Source organism: Sturnus vulgaris, chromosome Z (genome assembly GCF_052056855.1).
Source record: "Sturnus vulgaris isolate bStuVul1 chromosome Z, bStuVul1.hap1, whole genome shotgun sequence".
Lineage (NCBI taxonomy): Eukaryota > Metazoa > Chordata > Aves > Passeriformes > Sturnidae > Sturnus > Sturnus vulgaris.
In genome coordinates this window covers 12,632,030-12,650,721 of record NC_142283.1, presented here as the reverse complement: position 1 = coordinate 12,650,721, position 18,692 = coordinate 12,632,030, and the positions used below count along the sequence as shown (strand labels likewise).

Genomic DNA, 18,692 nt, shown 5'->3' with positions numbered 1-18,692 from the left:
TCAAATACAGTGGTACAGAGTTTTGCTCAGCTCTGGCTCCTTCCAAGACACAGATGGGAAAAAGATTATTTCAGTGTCTTCCTTTTGTGTACTCCAGTACAGGGGTGAAGGAGGAGTGACAACACAAGCACAGCATTTCATGATGAGTTGGAGTTGCCCCAAACTGCGCAGAGGCCCTACCCGGTGATGCTCCATCCACAGCATGTGTGACTCAGAACAGTCTGACCCTTTATTTTTATACTAGGAAGATATTTATTGGCCAAGGTATATAAGCAGCACATGTTTGCTCCTATGAGGTTCCACAGAGTTCCTCCTATAGGAAGATACATAAAGAGAAAAGCTTAAAAGAAAGGGATAAAGTTTTTTTCATTTGAAACTCTGGCTTCAAGAACAAGTGTTGACATTAATGGCTAAGTGGCTTGTTATTCTTCTCCTTGAGCTTCGTCTTTTTTTTTTTTCCTGGCCCAGGGGCACCCAAGAACAGCTGTCAGCTACCAGTCAGTCAGTGGGTAAGGAGCCATCAGAAACCTGGCAAATTTCAGCTTTTCTATCCTGACAAATCGCTGTTGCCTTTGGTTCCCAGAAGAGTCTGGGTTTCTTTCATCAGTCAAGTCTACATGTATTTCTCTCAGCCACCCCTGTGGTGTGATTTGTCACTGCAGTTAGTACCTAAGAAGAGGTATTTCTACTTTCCCTCTCCATTTCCCAGGTTTATGCTAGTTCCTGGCACTTTCAGATTCCTTTCTTAAGAGCCTATACCTGGCTGACAGAAGTAGCTCCATGTTGTGCAACAAATGCCAGGAAGACACAGAAAATAATTGATCTTCTTGTGTTGTTTTCCCAAAAGAAAATGAAGGCACCTGGGCTGCTGTAGGCACAGGATGAGGAGTTCAGAGCAAAGAGGCACAAGAACAGCACCATGCCAGGTTCTGCTCCTTAGCACCAGGAAGCTCCTTTGCCAACAGCACCTTTTTCCTTCTGTGGAAGACATTGTTTAGGTCAATCCAAAGAGACAAGTCAGGATTAAAAACTCTGAAAATATCATGTGTGCTATGTCCGGTGACCTTCTTAATAGTGTTTACATAATATGAGTTGATATACTTAGAATCATATTTTATGCAGCATTGCCATTTACAGTGTTGGCACAAGAAGCTACAAAGTCAGTTTGGAACACCTGATCCCATTTGTTTCCTGGAACTGTAAATAATGATCTGCTTTGTAATACAAAACTCTGGAGCCAATCATTGTATCTGCATAAGTACACACAGGGAAAGTCCATCAACAAGAAAAAATACTGTAATTCTTATCCCTGTGTTGGGTGGATCTGGGGTGGCTCTTCTAATTGAAATTATTATGTTGAATGACTCGAAGCAGCTATTCTGGTCACTTGAAAGCTGAGGACAAACTATTGGGTTTGATTTACAGCTGCAAATGGCATGTGATCAGTCCCAGAGACAGTATGTTCTAGGAGCCACTGAGTCATATTTATTCATCCACAGAACTGTGTATGCACATCCTATCAGCCCTCAGACCCCAAAGCATGATGATGTTACTTACAAATGTGAAATTTGCGTGAACGAGCACAACTACACAAATCCCCAAATAAAACTGCACAATAACCGACCACAACAAACACAACAAAGAATTCTGCTACAAAACTCACCAAAAAAGAGCTCATTTTTAGCTTTGTGTCAACAAAGGATGAAGTGAAAAGTGTCTCTAAATGTACCTCCCAAGGTTTCAATTTCTTGATTTCTGTTATTTTCCTGAATCTCCACCAGCCATGTTTATGGAAGTCATGCAAACATATCTATCCAGTGACAGCCTCCTCCAGATGGAAAAATGTCACCACTGACCCTACTCTTCATTTGTAATACATCAAAGTTATATTGTTTGTATTATTAATATGACCCCCAGGTGTCTCTCCCTCAGCTTGCTATGGGGTCTGAAGTAGTCTTTTACAGAAAACTGAAGTTTGTCAAGAAACATTTCATGAAACTAAGCAAATGGACTGTACATATATTTAGACAAAATATATTTGAAATATCTCCTAAACTCTGCTGCAGCAGTGTCTTCCCTGAGAAGTATTTTCCTTGGGAATGACAAGGACCCTGCAGAGCATCCAAGGCTGGTGCCATCATAAGTGTACTACCTTCAGTGTAGTGATAGGTGCCTTGTTTGCTCTGCTCAAATCATTACCATCTTGGTTGTCAGGAAACAAAACCTACAAACCAAGATACTTTTACTGAAAGTAATTAGAAACAAGGATATTTACAACTACTGACTGCTGAGAGCTAACCCAAACTGTTTGTGCTGTTGAGCACAAGAACCACTTCCTTGTTCACACCACATCCTCATGAGATGTCACACTAACACTTCTGATTAAATAGCAGAAATTTTACTTAATGTTCCATAAGAGGACATGGATTGGTTTTTGGGGTTTTTTGGCCTTATTTTTTTGGAATACACGGTGTTGGGAAGCCTATGCTCATGAGAAAATTACCTCTGAAATGGTTAGTTGCTCAGGGAGAAAGAAAGAGAAGTGGAGGGTGAACTCTATTCATAGAACCATAGAACCATTCAGGTTGGTAAAGACCTTTGGAAAAGATTGGTTGGGAAAGATCGTGCAGTCCAACAGTTAACCCAGCACTGCCAAGTCCACCATGAACAGGATGTTCCTGGAAAACAGCAGTGGTGGCTGGCCCAGCGTGTCAGGGAGTGGGAGCAGAGTAGGGAAGAGAGATTGAGGCTGCCTGGCCTGGGGGAAGAAGTTTGTGAGTCCCCAGGAGCTATTCCACCACATCCTTGCAAGACCAGGGGGTACCAAGCAGAGGCTGCCTGGCTGCTCCATACCCACAATAAGGAGCTCATCAGCTTAAACTGGTTTTAACCTGAAGAAATGTGGTATTTGAAGGGTGCGTGTCTGGCTTGGCCTTGGTCTGGACACTCCTTGCTGGATGAGAACCATGAGGAGGAAATTTTGTGCTTTTGTTAATTCAAGAATACTGTATGCTGGATGGTCTGGGTATGTGCTGATGTTTCCAAGACAAACAGAGAAATGGTGCCTTTGACATGAAGTATTTTATAAGCCTGTTACAGAAGTTCGTTGATCTCAGAGCAGTGGAGGCTGGACTCTAACTAATAACAATGAAGAATGTTGTAAATATACACAGCAGACTCTCTCAAATTAGCTCCATGTCCTGTGTTCCTGACTCCTTATTTTACGCTTAATGTGTGAGAAATACTGAACTGTCAACACTGTTTTCTTCTACTAGCAGAGATGTAAGCAACTAAATAGCAGTTTACAGTCTCCTTGTTTAACTGTACCCTTTTGCTTCTGATTAAGCCTGTATGTGTACTAACTTTTCTGATACCATGCAAGTGAAGCACAGAGAAATTTGAACCAGAAAAAGAATGACCATTTTGTTATTTCCATGTATTGTATGTGGGACCAGTGTACTCCTTGTGTGTTTGCATGAGAATGCTGAAAAACCATGAGAAAATAATGCTGGAATGTCTATTTTTAGTAAGTGGCATGCATGACTGATCTGATGCTAAATAAACTAGTAAATCTGGAAAAGGTTACATCTATTATTTGCTGACAGCTAATGCTTAATGTGGAGCAAGGAACAATAGTCATAAAGAACTTGGCACAACATTTCCCCTGCTCCTCTTCCCTCAAAAGTTAGCAGCTGAACAACAAACTAAATCTGCTATTAGTGGTGGAGTACAGAGCTGGAGGCTGTCTAGGCTTCTCCTATGCCACAGGGTGGGTTATGTGAGACAGATGCTTGTGTCGCTTTTTGTTAATTACTTCCAGCAGTTAAGAAATTACCACCTCCTTGTGCACTCTGGCTCTGCTGTTCTTTTAATTGGCAATCTTTTTGTTGCACTTAACAGTTTGTCTATCACAATGATTTGTTTCCTGCACCCTAATCCAAATGTTATTAATATGGTCCTTCATTCAGCATCCTCTTCTCACAGCAGCACAAACCAAACCTTTAACCCACAGGTCTTACACTCCTCTTCTTGCTTGAATATGCATTTTCTGCCTTTAGTTGACTACTCTTTGTCTTAAGTTATGTCAAAAGCCTCACATGGTACCTGAATGGAGAATGTTGCAAGACTGGCATGTTGAAAGGACTCTTACCTTTTTATTTCACTACTCTGTTTCCATATCTGTCCACACCCTCAGGGGTGCTCCCTATTGCCTGGTACTGATGCATCTTGTTATTTTTGCCACCTACAACTCTTTAGTCTTGCAAACTGCTTGAATGCAAAGTCCCTAAATACCCTTTGGTGGGAGATGATTTTACAATATCTCCCCACCCTGGAGCAATGTAAGAAATAAGTTATAAACTCTACAAGATATTTTGCATGGCAACAGTGCTCCAGAAAAAGAAAAAAAAAGGAAAACAAACAAACAAAAAGTCTAATTTGGCACTTCCAAGGATGTTGCTGAATCTTTCCCCACGCTAATGCAAGGCATACATTCTTACTGCAGTTTCACGAAATCATCTTGGTCACTGCTCCATAACAGAATGGAAAAGGGCAGTCGAATGGCCAAAGGAAAGAAGAGGGCAAGTATTGAGCTGGCTTTGAGCTCCCCCTGGAGCTCAAGGGTTGTTTGCTTTTGGCTGACCTCAAAAATAGCAGATGAAATAGCTGAGTTGGAGCTCTTGATACAGCACAACAATATAGAGCTTTATAGTGAGCTTGAGACAAATAAGGAAATGGGAAATAAGAACTAAAAAGTAAGAGGAACTTTTAATGAGTTAGGATAGCTGGCGAATTAAATATAATGATCCTGGCTCATAACTATCAAATTTCTGCATTTCTGTTGATGCCTAGTGCAGTTTTCTTCTTTAAAAAGCCCTGGGCTTTTGTTTTATGATGTCCTTCTCAGAAGTTCAAGCACTTGTTTCCTTCAACGTTGCACATAACCCAGAAACTTTATGTCTCAAATATCCAGCTATGCAGGTGGTTTTGGGAAATAAATCAGTATTTTACATCCATGGTGAATTCTCTATGCTTTCATTTGACATTAGGAAAAAAAAGTGCATGAAGGGTCTCTTCCCTCTTCCTTACTTCTTTGGTACTTGTGGAGGGCATCAGATTTCCTAAATTTTGTTTCCACTGAAGCTCTACTCCCATGGTGTGGGCTGTGAGGCACATACAGAACACAGAGATGTTTTGCCCATGTGGAGCATATACAAAACTTTATTTTCATTTATCTGACTGAGACAGGGATACCATGAAATTCTGCAGACATGGCTGTGCACATACAGGCTGCATCTTTAATCCTGTATGCAGAAGAGGTGGTGGCTTGTGGAGACATGGCTGATGTTCCAGTGAACAGGCATGCTGTGGTTTCTTTCCTTCCCCCTTCAAATTGTGAGGAACTTGAAATCCTGTAAGGTATGCAGACAAGGAGGGGTTGTACGGCACCCAAATAACATGGGTAGACTGAACTCATGTTTGCTGCTGCTCAAATGCACCCACTTGAGCATTGCTCTGCCTCCCCAGTGCACCCTGGAATTAGTAACACCAATGCCTCAGCAGCAATGCTCCCCAGTTGGAACTCAAACTGCAGACAGTGCTGACTGACATGCTCAGACAGTCAGGCTATCTTGGCATAATAATTTTCTCTCCAGGGTTATAAACTGCCTCAAAGAGGGGTCTGTGCTTGCAGGCAGGTCAGCAAGGCCCAGGTACAGAGCTCAGGAAGTGTTTTCTACCCCTCTCGATACCAGGGCAGAGCCAAACTTCCAGGGAGGGCTCGAACAAGGTCAGTCTCTGGTTACACCTTGGGCAGTAACTGATCTAAGAGTTCCACTGAGGTTACCTGAATCAAAGAAAAACTACTGAGGGTTATTAGGTTGTCATAGCATCTTGGCACACTGAAAGAAATGTTTTAAGGAAACTAACTCTGGAGAAGACAGTTCTGGGCAATGTGTTGGTATCTGAGGCTCCTTAATCTAGATGTGGCATTTGTTATCATGTAGGTCAGCTATGAAACATGCACAGGTATCTCCTGCCATATGCTGTTATCATCTGTGTCTCCTTTCTCCCGGCTAGTGGCACAATCCCAAGGAAGGTAAACTCCATAAGCAGTCCGATCTGAACTGTAAAAAGTCACCAGTACAGCCTAGAGAGGACTGGAAAAGGCAGAATGTGTTACAAAGTTTAAATTGTGGTTTAGGACTTCAGGATATATTCTTTTCTACAGAACATTTAATATTTAATATTAAAACCTCTCCTATCTTTCCATTATCTTTCACCAGGAATGGGTATGAACATCAATGTTTTCTTTTAACAATTCTAATAATTAATCTCCTTAAGGATTTTGCAAAGATTCCAAGTGGCCTCTATACCTATCCCTATCACACTTTGCAGAAGGTGACATGATACACGCCCTACAAGAGTGTGCTGTATCTCAGAGGTGACAGTTTCTTTTGTCAGCAACAGAAAAAGGCTACAGCTCTTTCCACTGAAGTCAAATGCTAGAGAACTCTACTGCCTTTACACCAGCATTGCAAGAGAAACAATGGAAGAGTCTAGGGAAGATACAGGGATTTTCCTATCTTCTGTAGCTGCTCATTAAATACATGTCATTATACATGTTGCAGCTTGTTTTATACACCTAATATACATTTATATACCTTCTGCTAGATGCTATATGTTCATGTGTTTCAGATTAACTTAATGTTTATGGTTAATAGATCACTTCTTAAACATACAAAAAGGTAAATAACACTAAGCCAAAATATTAAAGTTCTTCCACAACAATCATGGGATCATCATAACTTATATACTCCTGTATATACATTTTTTAGAACAGAAGCCTTGAGAAAATCCTACTTGTACAGCTTTCAAGACATGTCAGTTGGGCATTTTCCTCAGTCTAAATCAAGTTTTTAAGTGAAGGCAGGCTTTATTGCTTTCAAATTTAAGGAGACAAACTGGTATCATTAGAGATCAGCATGCCCTAACATGAACAACATCGTCAGACATAACTCCCCAAAAATGCTATATATAGCTACCCAAGTACTAAAGAAGCTACATCACAAGCGTGTTGGAATCCATTCTTTTAATTTATTCTGCACTTGTATTCAATATACAAATACAATCACTTAAATGCTGAACATAATAAGTTAAAGCCACTGTTAAAACAGACTTTGACTTTTTATACATAGGCTTGACTAGTTTCACTGGAATTAGGGCTGTTTTTCCAGCAGTGAACCTCCTGGGTTGAACCACCTGGTCACACCATCAAAACTGTTCTGGTTGTTTATGATTACTGGAGGAATTATATGCTCTGTGTTTTATAAGTTCATCATATTTCGCATTTATAAATTCATCAAATTTGAGATCAGGGCCTGTGCACAGAGTATCTCTCTGAAGTACTGGTCAACCTCCCAGACAGCTGTGGTAGAGTACTTCTACTGCCCCTAAACTGACCTTAACCCCATCTCTGCATCTTCTGCACATCTACAGGCAAGGTTTAATGCTGGAGGTTTTAGATGAGGAACAGAACCCAAACATGAAAATTGTCTTATCTTCAGTCACCTCTCCCACACACATACAAAGCACCTAGTTAAGTGCCAAAGAGTAAAGTGTCATATTACCCAAACCCCTAAAAAAGTAAGTTTTTAAAAGAAAAGTATTAGTCATATAAAAATAATTTTGATGTGTCTATACACATGCTATTTGTCTAGCAAAACGAGATCTCTGCCATTATTGGGTAATTTGTTCAGAAGTCACTTCTGGATAAATATATTCCTAAGTGATAGAAATCTATACTACGCATTGTCTCCCATTTCTTCTGCATAAGCAAAATATAGGTTCTTATACTTTGTCCTTGCCTCTGCTTTCCTACCTAGATGGCTCTACCTAGATTGTCCACTAATTGAGGAGAAGAATGCAACAGTGGGAGAAGAGGCTCCAATATTGTGGCTTTCTTGGTTCTGATGTACTCCGATTAAAGAACAGGTCTTCCCTCTCCATCTACAGCTATATAAAAATAATATAAATTTCAGCTTCAAATAAATACATTTGATATTGGACATCTTTCTTCTAGTTCTGTATCGGTGTATAACTGAAATTTTTATTAGAAGTATCAATATACAAAAATACACTAGCAATTTTTTTACTTTAGATCAAGTTCTTTCTTCAGTTTTTCTGTGCTTCACCAACTTGTCTTTACTGAAAGCAGAAAAAGCCATTTCACTGAATACTAAATAAGGATAGATACTGTATATGTGTCAGAACCCTAAAAAGGGGTGTTTGGAACAATTACTTCTGCAGTGCCTGGTGTTATACAAACATCCTCCAGTAAATGTCTTGTGCTCCCTCTGACCCATTTCTCCAGCACTGAAGTGCCTCTGTGCAGATTTAAACTGGGCTTTTCACACAGAGGCAGTATTTTTCTCTACATACATCTGTACCACAACCCCTCCATTAGTCAGTCCCAGCAGCTCTAAAAAGAGAAGACATGAATATGCAAATTCACTGCACATGTAATCTTTGTAGCTGGGAAGAAAAAATAGGCTACACTTCAAACAGTTTCCTCTACAATCATGTCATCATTCATCCCACAGAGCAGCATTGCCAGAGATTTCATAATTGCCTCTGTACCAGCACTAGAAAAGAGAACATTCTGGCAGAATTCCTTAGTGTCCTTGGTGGTAGAAAACCACCTCATGAGCTTGCAGTACTTTGGCAGACACGAGGAAGGTAGAAAAAAAAGGGAAGACTAACCAAGGGGTTAAAAAGGAAATGCAGAATAACATGGAGTAAACATTTTCCACCCAGGAAGACACCAAAGACTATTTGATGCATTGTTTTTCAGTCTTGAATAGTACTAAATACCTTAAAACATGAAGCAGGTTGAAAAAGCCCTCACTATATTTGGTATTATGTTTTTTTCTACCTCTATGATTGAGAAATGAGAAAGAAAAGTCCTTGCTATTCAGAATTCAGCTACTGTGGTCAGTGTCAAAAAAGCCAATATTGCAGAGGACTTGCATCTGAATTTTTGTTTTTCTGAGAGTCCATTACCTGTCCCTGGATTTTATGTATACAACTGGCTCCACAACGTCAGGGATCCAAGATACTTTCCCCAGCTCCTACAGAGTTAAACTTGCCACTGTGAGCAGTGACAAAGCACAGAAATAACTACAATGTCACCTAAGCAAATGATACATATCAATATTAAAGACTTGACATCAGATTTTGAAAAGAATTCATGTTCCTACTCGGAGAGAGTTATTTTTTAAATGCCCTTGCTATGTATCTATTGGAATCACTAGATTGATGAATATCCCTGAAATCTGCACCTTAAAAAAAGCCCCTGTTATCCTTCAGCAGATCTGAGCAATTCTGCAGCTTGAGCTTTGGCCTTCACGTTTGCTCACGTTTTAAAATGCTAATTTATTACAAAGATCAATCTGTCAATCTAGGGGCAATACCACAGAACACTCCACAGCACCAGAACTCTGGCAAGTCTGTGCTGTTATGGCTACAGCCACATCGATCTCTGAAGCAAACGAGTGGCTCTTTCTGTGGCTTTTGTAATTCCAGGGTTTGTGCTTAAAGAAACATGAAGAAACACCCCCAAAAACCCAACCAAACGAACCCCCCCACACACACACTATTACATGCAAATTTAAATGTAAAAAAAGTTTTAAATACAGGGTATCACTGAAGATCCATTAGAAGTTTGCTATTTTGACAACTGTGTGATTAAAAGCCCACAAAAAAACCTATGGAAAGACATCTGATGACCTAAATGAGCTTTGGATAAGCTGTAAGGGCATTTCTTTATCCACTGAGACTGTTATATACAACAGTAAATAAATTACAGTTACAACATTGAAGAAATGCCAATAATGAACACTTATTTTTACTCTCAAGAACAGATAGCTTTCTTATGAATAGTATCATTTAACAACTTAGCTATGTAATATCCATATGATAAATCAAAGCAGATTTTAAAAACAAATTACAGATGCAGCTGAACAAACTTTAAAGAAAATAAAAAAAATTTAAGATATATATATATATTACAACATTACATTTTCAATGAGATGCTGCCTGTACAGCAACCTGCACCATCAAAATCTTGAGCACCTGGTTCCCAAAACTGCTGGAGAGAGCTGAGCTCACACTGCATTTTTCAAGCCCCCCCCACACACATCTTGTGCTTTCTACTGAGGAAGCTGGGGGTTTAGAGATTCAGGCTGCTCCTCATAAAAGCTGCAGACTGCTGAGCAGCAAAAAGCATCTCGCACTGTGCACTGGGAATGTATAACAATTATCACATCAAAAAGCACTTGATAAAGTTGTTTGGATCCTCAACACAAAGGTTCAGGTGTCATTCAGGAAGAGTGTTGCCTCGATTTAGTAGGTAACCTACGCTAAGTAAAACAACATAATCTGATTGCAAGGAATACACAGGCTTTTAAGTCACTGTTTGTCTACGTTTTGAGTGCCTTTTTGAGGTCAGAGTAGAAATTGGCCAGGGTACTAGACATAGCAGTGTCTACTGCAGACTGTGGTAGCATCCCTCGCAGTTCAGTCTGGATGTAGCCTGTCAAAAGACTGTGACCAGGACAGTCCTTGAGAGGGACGCAGAACCAACCGCAAGGGTGATTGAATCCACGGACAAAGTTTGGTCTCACCTCTCCATAGTCCAGGCTTATACCTATCAAGGAAAATAAAACAAATCAACAGAAAGGGAAATTAATTTGAGAAAGATTAAAAAATAATAATAATGTGCAGTAAATTTGAAATATATAAGCTTCTGGCCGGGGAATTTAGTAGTGATGACAGACGCACTACAAGTTTTTGGGTATTTTCATGCAAGGAATTTGTTGTTCATCCAAACTCTCAGACAGACAGGAGAGTATGATAGCCAAAAATTCAAACGTTAAGAAGACATTCCTCCCATTTACTAGAAGCAAGTTGTTGCAGTTTGTTCTAAGACCTGAGCTGGAGGACTCAACTTGTCTCTAACACCCCTGCCCCACAGCTGGCATAAGTGAAACCTGGCACAATGGAATGGTTCATGGGTAAACCAGTAACTTGCATATTTCTGTAAGTATGAAAAACACCTTTAATTTGTTAAAACACCTTGAATTTATTTGTAGAAGATCATCTCAGACCATTTTTTAAATTTTTACTGCTACTAAATCTGAATCAAATCTTAAACCAAGCAACTGTTGCAGAATAAGAATTCAGCAGAGGCAGGTGGTGGCTTACCACATGTCAGAAGCCCATCTTCATAGCTTGTAGTATAAGAGAAATCAACAAACTCCCTTGGTGCTATAATGTTCCAGAGCTGGCCAGCAGTTGTATAGCGCATCACACAGCAGTTCTTGTCGAGTGACAGAATTATAAGGGCAAGAAAATAAATATATTTTAGTATAATGAATACAGGAAAACTTACTGCTCGCAGGCAGCTAACATTTTTCACAAAGGTCACAGCCTCTGTCAACTACCCTGCAAATTCAGTGAGGTCTAAATGGCTGTGCCATTCTCTACCTAAAAGCTAGAACTTGTAAGGACTTGTGGCCTACAACTGAGAGCTGTGAGAGCAGAGAATATCTGGCACCATAAAGATTTAAAGATCTAAAGCTAAAGAACTCTGGCGTGTGAGAGAACTGAAAGCCACATGGCCCTTATGTTGCCAAGGAGCATTTGGGAAGTCTAAAAGGGCCATGAAGAAATTTCGAGAGGAATCTCTTGGTACTAAGATACTCTATCAATACTTTCAATCCACTAACTGAAAAATAAAACTGAATATGAACAATCCTTCAAAACAGGTTTTCTTACAATGCAGAAGAGTCTTTATAAATTTTACACAAAGTATCTTGTCATATAAATCTTCCTTCAGAGACAGAGCAAAAGACAATCCATCTCCAAGCCAGGTGTCCAGATGAGGGTTTTGAATTCACACTGAATGTCTGCATTAACCAAAGGAAGGCTACCAGCTGTTCTGTAACCAGCTTCAAACCTACCCTTCTTTTATCAAGCCCTGCCCCTCAGTATGAATTATTTTGTGTCTCAGCACAAAGCCATGCCACGTAAGTCAGCCTTTCAGGAAGAGGCTGCAGCTTCCGTATGTGTGGACTATTACTATTGTTTGTTGTGGAAAAAGAAACAAAGAAAGCAAGCTGTATAAAACGGCTTTTGCATACACAGATTCATACTGTAGCCCTCTGTGTGTGAATTTTATCAGAGGCTACCAGAGCTCCCACGTCCAAGAGAATTGTGACTGACTCCTTTATTTTTAGCATTAATGGAAAGATGAACTTCAAGCTTCAGAACAAGACTATGCTGCCAGAGTGCTTGATCTGTGGTCACACAGAGCATGTAAGCATAATGCTTCTCATGCATGCAAAAAAGGCTGAAAAAGGTTCACCTCTGTAGGAATTGCTCTGCTCTACATGAATGTTAAATTCATGAATTCTAAATTCATGTATTCATCAATACACATTTCCCCCAAGAATCTAAACAAGTCTTCACCTCTTCAAATGTTTCCATGATGTCCATTGAAGTCATTAGGCTGTCCCAGTCTAGCCTGTAAGGTCCAGGGCGAATATGATCCACTATTCTGTTAGTAACATCTTCCACCACTCCTTGGGCTTTGTAGCTAGAAAAACGTGTTTACGTTTAGTAAGAAATTCTTTACATTCCATTAATTTTCAACAGTACACTTACATTAACACCTTGGTACCAGGAAGAACAGTCAGTGGACAACTGCATCAGAGAAACAGTACAGGAAAAGACCCATGGGTGCATCTACCATTTTTCTCTGCAAGAAATTTTCTTCTGAAAAAAACTGTCCTTTTTTTATACAGTTAATATTTGATAAAGGGCAAAATTCCTTCCTTGGATAAAAACTATACTGTTTATTTCCCTAAGAACTGTAACAATTTGTTATTTTACTCCTATTGCTGGGCTAGCAATGGAGCTCACCAAAGGTGAGTAAACCCAAAGTAAAAAGGAGATCAGGAATGTCATGGGAAAAACATTTTTCATAAAGCATAAGTAAAAGGATGTTGGAGACTGAAATGATATGGTTTATAAACATTTTTATGAAGGACTTTTGCCTATTATAGCAAAACTGTATAACAAAAGCTGCACAGAAGCATCCTAAATGGGCCTCCAGACTGGGGCCCTGGACTGTAAGAAGATTTGAGATAAGATAAAGTGACTCAGGTGTGGGCTGGGGGAGAAAAATACTTTTACAGGATTTCACAGGTGGAACCCCATCACCAAGATGGCTAGATTGAGGGGAGCAACGAGACATCATTGGGACACACAGAGGGCTAATATGTTTGTACTTAACCTGCTTCTATCACTCTCCCTGTCCTCCCAAACACACATCCCTTTCTCTATTTCTTTCTTTTCCTTCCTTTTTCTTTGCCTCTTTTACTATTAAATAAAATGTATCAATTTTTTCAGTATCAACATCTAGCCTTGTTTGGATTTAATCAAGTTTTGGGGAATATTTGAATGTTTCTAGGTTCATTCTGATTTATTCACTTCTCTTCACTCCTCTATGATTGGAGGAGATCCATAACACAGGAGTAGAACCAAGCTAATCAGAAACTAAATTATGCTTTAGTGGCATATGATTAGCAAATAAAATAATCTGGTACATGACATTACAGAACATTCATATGTAATTAGGTATTTTACTAGACACCAGAGTTTTTTTTTCTTGACTTATTGGGCCTCCAAATCCTGAAGAGGAAGAACCCATCAAAATCTCTACTTTCCAAATACTTTGTATTCATTAAGATGTTCTTATTGATAGCAAATAGTCAAGCAACAGATTCACCTCTTCACTTGTGCAGTTCACTCATATTCACTCGACATCATCTGTATACTTATCTGTATATCTGATATCTGTATACCATGTGAGCCCATCTCAGCTGTATACTTGGAACTGGAGGACCATGTGAACATGTCAGTGGCTTCCACGCAGGTGTCTGGAAGCCTCTTCAAAGTGTCCTTTAGCTCCCCAGGTGCAGAAACAACCCTGGGGTCTTCTCTTGCACACAGCAGTCACTGCCTTCCTGGCAATGGCTCAACTACACAACCTGCAGGTGCCAGTGGGCCCGTGGAACTGCACCAGGTCAGCACATTCTGGGTGTCTGGGGCCATCAGCTCTTGCAGATTCAACAGGAATCTCCATGAGGTGTATCAGTCTTTGAGATTATTTTAAACACTACCTTTTCACCAGGATTTTTTGCTCCTTCAGAACGCTGTTTTCTAGTAACTATTTCTCTACCTAAACCTATAGATACCAATAGGACCCGGTGACAGAAACTCACACAGGGAGGGCCCTCGTGCCACACAAACAACCCCACACAACCCTCTCACAACCCTACACTTGGTATTTTGAAGTCATACAGTCACTGCAAGAGTCCAAGGACTGACTCAGCTGTCATCCAGGGAGCTTTCAGGTCTACTGAATCCAGGCTTGATTCTGATTTTTACAAGCCATCATTTCTGGGCAAATGCTGCTGCCACTTCAGTCAGTGGAGTCCCGTGGTGTGTTCCACAGACTTCACTGTTATTCTAGACACCATGCAATGTTAAACTATCAAACTATAAAGCTAGAAAGGAAATGTACAGCCACAATAGCTTCCCTTCGGGAAGATCTGTGTAGCTGAGGGCTGTAGAATTCAGAGTATTAATTTCTAAATTCTACAGAACAGATCTGTGGAACATTAAAAATGTATCTCCTGTGCAAGCAAACTTACAGGTATCCACTGAATTCCTCTGAAGGTTTACGCCACACAGTTGCATCTTTCTGAAAGAAAATATAAGACACAACGTTAACTGTCACTTGCATACAATTACAAGAAGTCCAGAAAATGCTTAAGTTTTCTTGAAGGAAAGCAGCAACTTTATCATTACTCATGGTTCACCTGGGCACCACTATGCTTTTCTTCAGATTTTTCAGATACCTTTTACTTGTAATTTTCTAATATTTCAAAAAAATCAGAAAATTGGCTTTCTCAGAGTCAAATGCAGTCTGTGCAGAAGTACTTTGGTAGGCCAAGTCAGTTGACTGTGAAAACACATAGAATAACAGAACAACATTAGCAGGGAAAGCCTTTCAATTGCAAGGCCACTGGAAAGCCAATAGCTGGATGCTACTCAGACAGGAAGACCACACCACTTCTGTTTGCACTCCTGTAACACAAGTTACAGAAGCATGCAGGAGATGCAGGGTCAGACAAGAAAGTTCAATTACTTTTCTCTCCCAGATGCCTGACTAGAGGAGTCTTGCAAGCAGTAGTCTATTTATTTTAAAGATACACAGAGAAAATAGAGAAACCGGTATCTTCTGATTATTACCTAACTATGAAATGGAACCTCTGTACAAAATCTCTGAATTTTGGTGTTGAAAAGAGTTCCATATGGCACCACTTTATTTGGAATCATAATTATATAAGCACAAAGGACCAAATGTCCTGAAGAACAGTACTGCTAAGTACCACATACAGAATCACTTAAGATATTTTGGGCCACAACACATCTCCTTGTGGTAGGTAAAGCTCTGAATGTCTTTTACACGGCACAACACTAAAATGGAAAGAAAGGAGAAAGGAAGGAAAGGTGAGAGGAAGGAAAGCCTGTAGGGAAGGGTAAAATCTGAGGATTTGAATGCAGGTAGCATTTTAAAGGAATACAGTAGTACTTAATATAACAACACAGGAATACTAATACAGGCATAGACAACATTTTGTAGAGCAGATGTGGTTATAGGCGTAGTGCAAGAGTGAAAGGCTTGGATGATCCATTCCTCCCTCTCCAGACACCGAAACTGTTAATTTCACAAATAATCAAGTTACATTTGGATCACTTGCCTCTGTCTTATCAATGTCTGCTCATGACGGAAGAAAAAAATAAAAGCCCTACTCAAACCACTGTAACAAAAAGACAAGGATAGGAGTTTACCACACTAGTCCTACCATACTGCCACACTTCTGCTTTCTGTGGACAGCACTAACAGGTATTCACCCAGCCTAGAACTGATGCACAAGCAAAGGCAATTTAGCTTGCTGAAGCATGACTCAAAAAACCCAGGCAGCTCGAAAGAAGAGTATGAAACTGCTTGGAGAAAGCAGAAACTGTATTCCCTTTTATGGAAGGAAACTTAGGACAATGTGCAGTCTCTAAAGCATGACAGAAAAGTGAAACAGTACGAAAGGAAGCTTGAGAATTATCTCATTTCTTAAGAGGAAGACATTTGGAAACTGAAGCATAATGAACTATTTATTGACAAGAGATTCCAGAGACTGGCAGGCTGTGTCTGCTCTGTTGAAAGTACACGTGAGCCTCTTGCAATACTATTAATGCTTCACATTTTCTTGTAAGTCAACCCTATAACCCTACAGAGGTAGGAGCCTTCCGTTAGACACTCCCCTGAAATTGGGTAGAGGCAATGTCAGAGTATGCCTGCGAGCACGAAAAACATATCCTGTCATCTAAAAATGTTCCAGAGGAATGGTGATTTCGCAGCGCCTGTCAGTTTGAAATCCTGCAGGGCCCGGCCAAGTGCTCCTCAGCCGTGTGACACGGTTCAGCGGGCTCTTTCCGCCGCACCGGTGACCCAGAGCCTCTTGCGGAGCACGAACCGGGAATCCACCCAGAACACTCACGGTTTTCTTCGCCATCCGCCACTCGCCGTCTCCGATGCTGTGGTACCGAAGCAGCGTGTTCCGCAGCTTCGAGGCCAGGGGCGCCGGATTGGGAAGGGGATCCATTTGCTTCCCACCCGCGCGAAGATGCCTAATCACACAGACACACAGCAGAACAAGGCACGGAGTCAGGGATGCCAACAACAGCGTGGATCTTCCAAACCCGAACGGAGGATGCGGAAAACACGGCCGCGCGCAAACAAGCACATCTCCCAGCCGGGTTCAGGTGGCGGCGAGCGGCTGTCACGGGCTCAGGCCGAGGGTCAGGGGCTCAGGCCGAGGGCCAGCAGCCGCCACCCCAGGGCCAGGCCCGTCCCGGGATCCGCGGAACGCGGGACAGGCGCGCTCCCCTCACGGCCGCGCCGCCACCCCGGCTCCGCCGCCACCCCGGCTCCGCGCTCACCCGCGGCCCGTCCGACAGCGCGCGATACCGGCAGCCAATCAGAGCGCGACCGCCCCGGCCGCGCAGCCAATGGCAGCGCGGTCCGCCGGGCGCGGGGCTGGGGAGGTCACAGCCACCGCGCGTCACGCGACCTCAGGACATGTCGGTGCTATGACGTCACGAGCCGGGGCGGAGCCGCGGCCCCGATTGGGAATGGTGGGGATGGCGTGAGGGAGGGCGGAGAGCCGGACCCGCAGCCAGCCCCGGCGCCTGCAGCGACAGCGCGGCTCCGCCTCGCTGGGGCAGCGCTAGAGCTGCTCAGCTCGCGCCTGTCTGGCAATGTCGCTTTGTACTTTTGGCAGAGTCCCAGAATCAGCTGGATTGAAAGGGACACATCAGGATCATCGAGTCCGAGCTCCTGGTCCTGCACAGGACACCTCAGGAGTCACAGATGTGCCTGAGGATGTTGTCCGAACGCTTCTAGCACTGTGTCAGGCTGGTGCTATGGCCGCTGCCCTGGGGAGCCTGTTCAGTGCCCAAACAGCCTATGGGGCAAGAGCCTTTACCTGATACCCAACCTAAACCTCTCCTGACACAGCTTGAGGCCATTCCCTCGGGTCCTGGCACTGGGCACCACAGAGAAGAGATCAGTGCCTGCCCCTCCTCTTCTTCTCCTTCCAGTGAGGAAGTTGCAGACTCCAGCCAGGTCTGCCCTCGGTCTCCTCCAGGCTGAGGGTCCTCAGCCGCTCCTCAAGGGCTTCACCTCAAGGCTCTTCACCATCTCTGTGTCCCTTCTTTGAACAGTCTCTCGTAGCTTTAGATATTTTTTACATCTAGTTTCCCAGACTGCCCCAGGACTTGAGGTGAGGCTGCCGCAGGTCAGAGCATAGTGGGCAGACTGCAGACCCTTTCTAAGTTGGTGATGATGTTCACTCATGTCCAGCTTGCCATCTACCAGGATCCCCAGGTCCCTTTCCATGGTGCTGCTCTCCAGCCTCTCATTCCCCAGTCTCCCCATACATCCAGGGTTGCCCCATCCCCGGTACAGAATTCCTGCTGAACTCCACACAGCTGGTGATTGCCCAGCCCTTGGATTCATCGAGATCTCTCTGCAGGGCCTCCCTGCCTTTGAGGGAGTCAGCAGCTGCTCCCTGTCTTGTATCATCTGCAAATTTGCTGACTCTCCCTTCCAGTCTTGCGTGCAGGTTGTTTATGAAGATGTTGAAGAGCACAGGGCTGAGGATGGAGGCCTGTGGAACCCTGCTAGTGACAGGTCACCAGTTTGATGTCACCCCAGTCACTGTCCCCGTTTGTGCCTGACCTGTGAGCCAGTTGCTCACTCATCGTATGCTGTGTTTATCCAGGTGTTCAAAAGATCCACTACCTGTAATAGAATGGCCTTGTTAAGGTTTAAGGCTCAATGTGCTTCACTGTTTAGGGGAAGGTTCAATGCTTAGACCTAGGGGAAGGTTGACAAAGCCTGGAAGAAGAATGTACTCTTGCAGAATGTGGAAAACGTAAAATTTTTTAAGAAGGGATGTTCTTTAATGTATTACCTTTTCATACTTTCAACAAAAGAAAGATTT

The 18,692-nt window shown here is 42.2% G+C and overlaps 1 protein-coding gene across 1 annotated transcript; it reads right to left on the bottom strand.

Moving 5' to 3' along the window:
• Positions 1-7,075: 7,075 nt before the first annotated feature.
• Positions 7,076-17,278, bottom strand: STARD4 (StAR related lipid transfer domain containing 4). Its single transcript, XM_088156115.1, has 6 exons — positions 17,128-17,278; positions 16,686-16,815; positions 14,778-14,827; positions 12,529-12,655; positions 11,263-11,377; positions 7,076-10,705 (listed from the first exon to the last, which is right to left on the bottom strand). The coding sequence occupies exons 2-6, from the start codon at positions 16,788-16,790 to the stop codon at positions 10,479-10,481; spliced, it is 624 nt and encodes a 207-aa protein (XP_088012241.1). The 5' UTR covers positions 16,791-16,815; positions 17,128-17,278; the 3' UTR covers positions 7,076-10,478.
• Positions 17,279-18,692: the final 1,414 nt, after the last annotated feature.

What these genes read in the sequence shown, in the direction of transcription:
- STARD4 (XM_088156115.1), bottom strand. Translation starts at nt 16,790, where the DNA reads ATGGATCCCCTTCCCAATCCGGCGCCCCTGGCCTCGAAGCTGCGGAAC. An exon ending in GGCGGATGGCGAAGAAAACC is followed by an intron (nt 14,828 to 16,685) that starts GTGAGTGTTCTG and finishes ATTTTCTTTCAG; the next exon opens with AAAGATGCAACTGTGTGGCG. An exon ending in AGATGGGCTTCTGACATGTG is followed by an intron (nt 10,706 to 11,262) that starts GTAAGCCACCAC and finishes TTTCCTTGATAG; the next exon opens with GTATAAGCCTGGACTATGGA.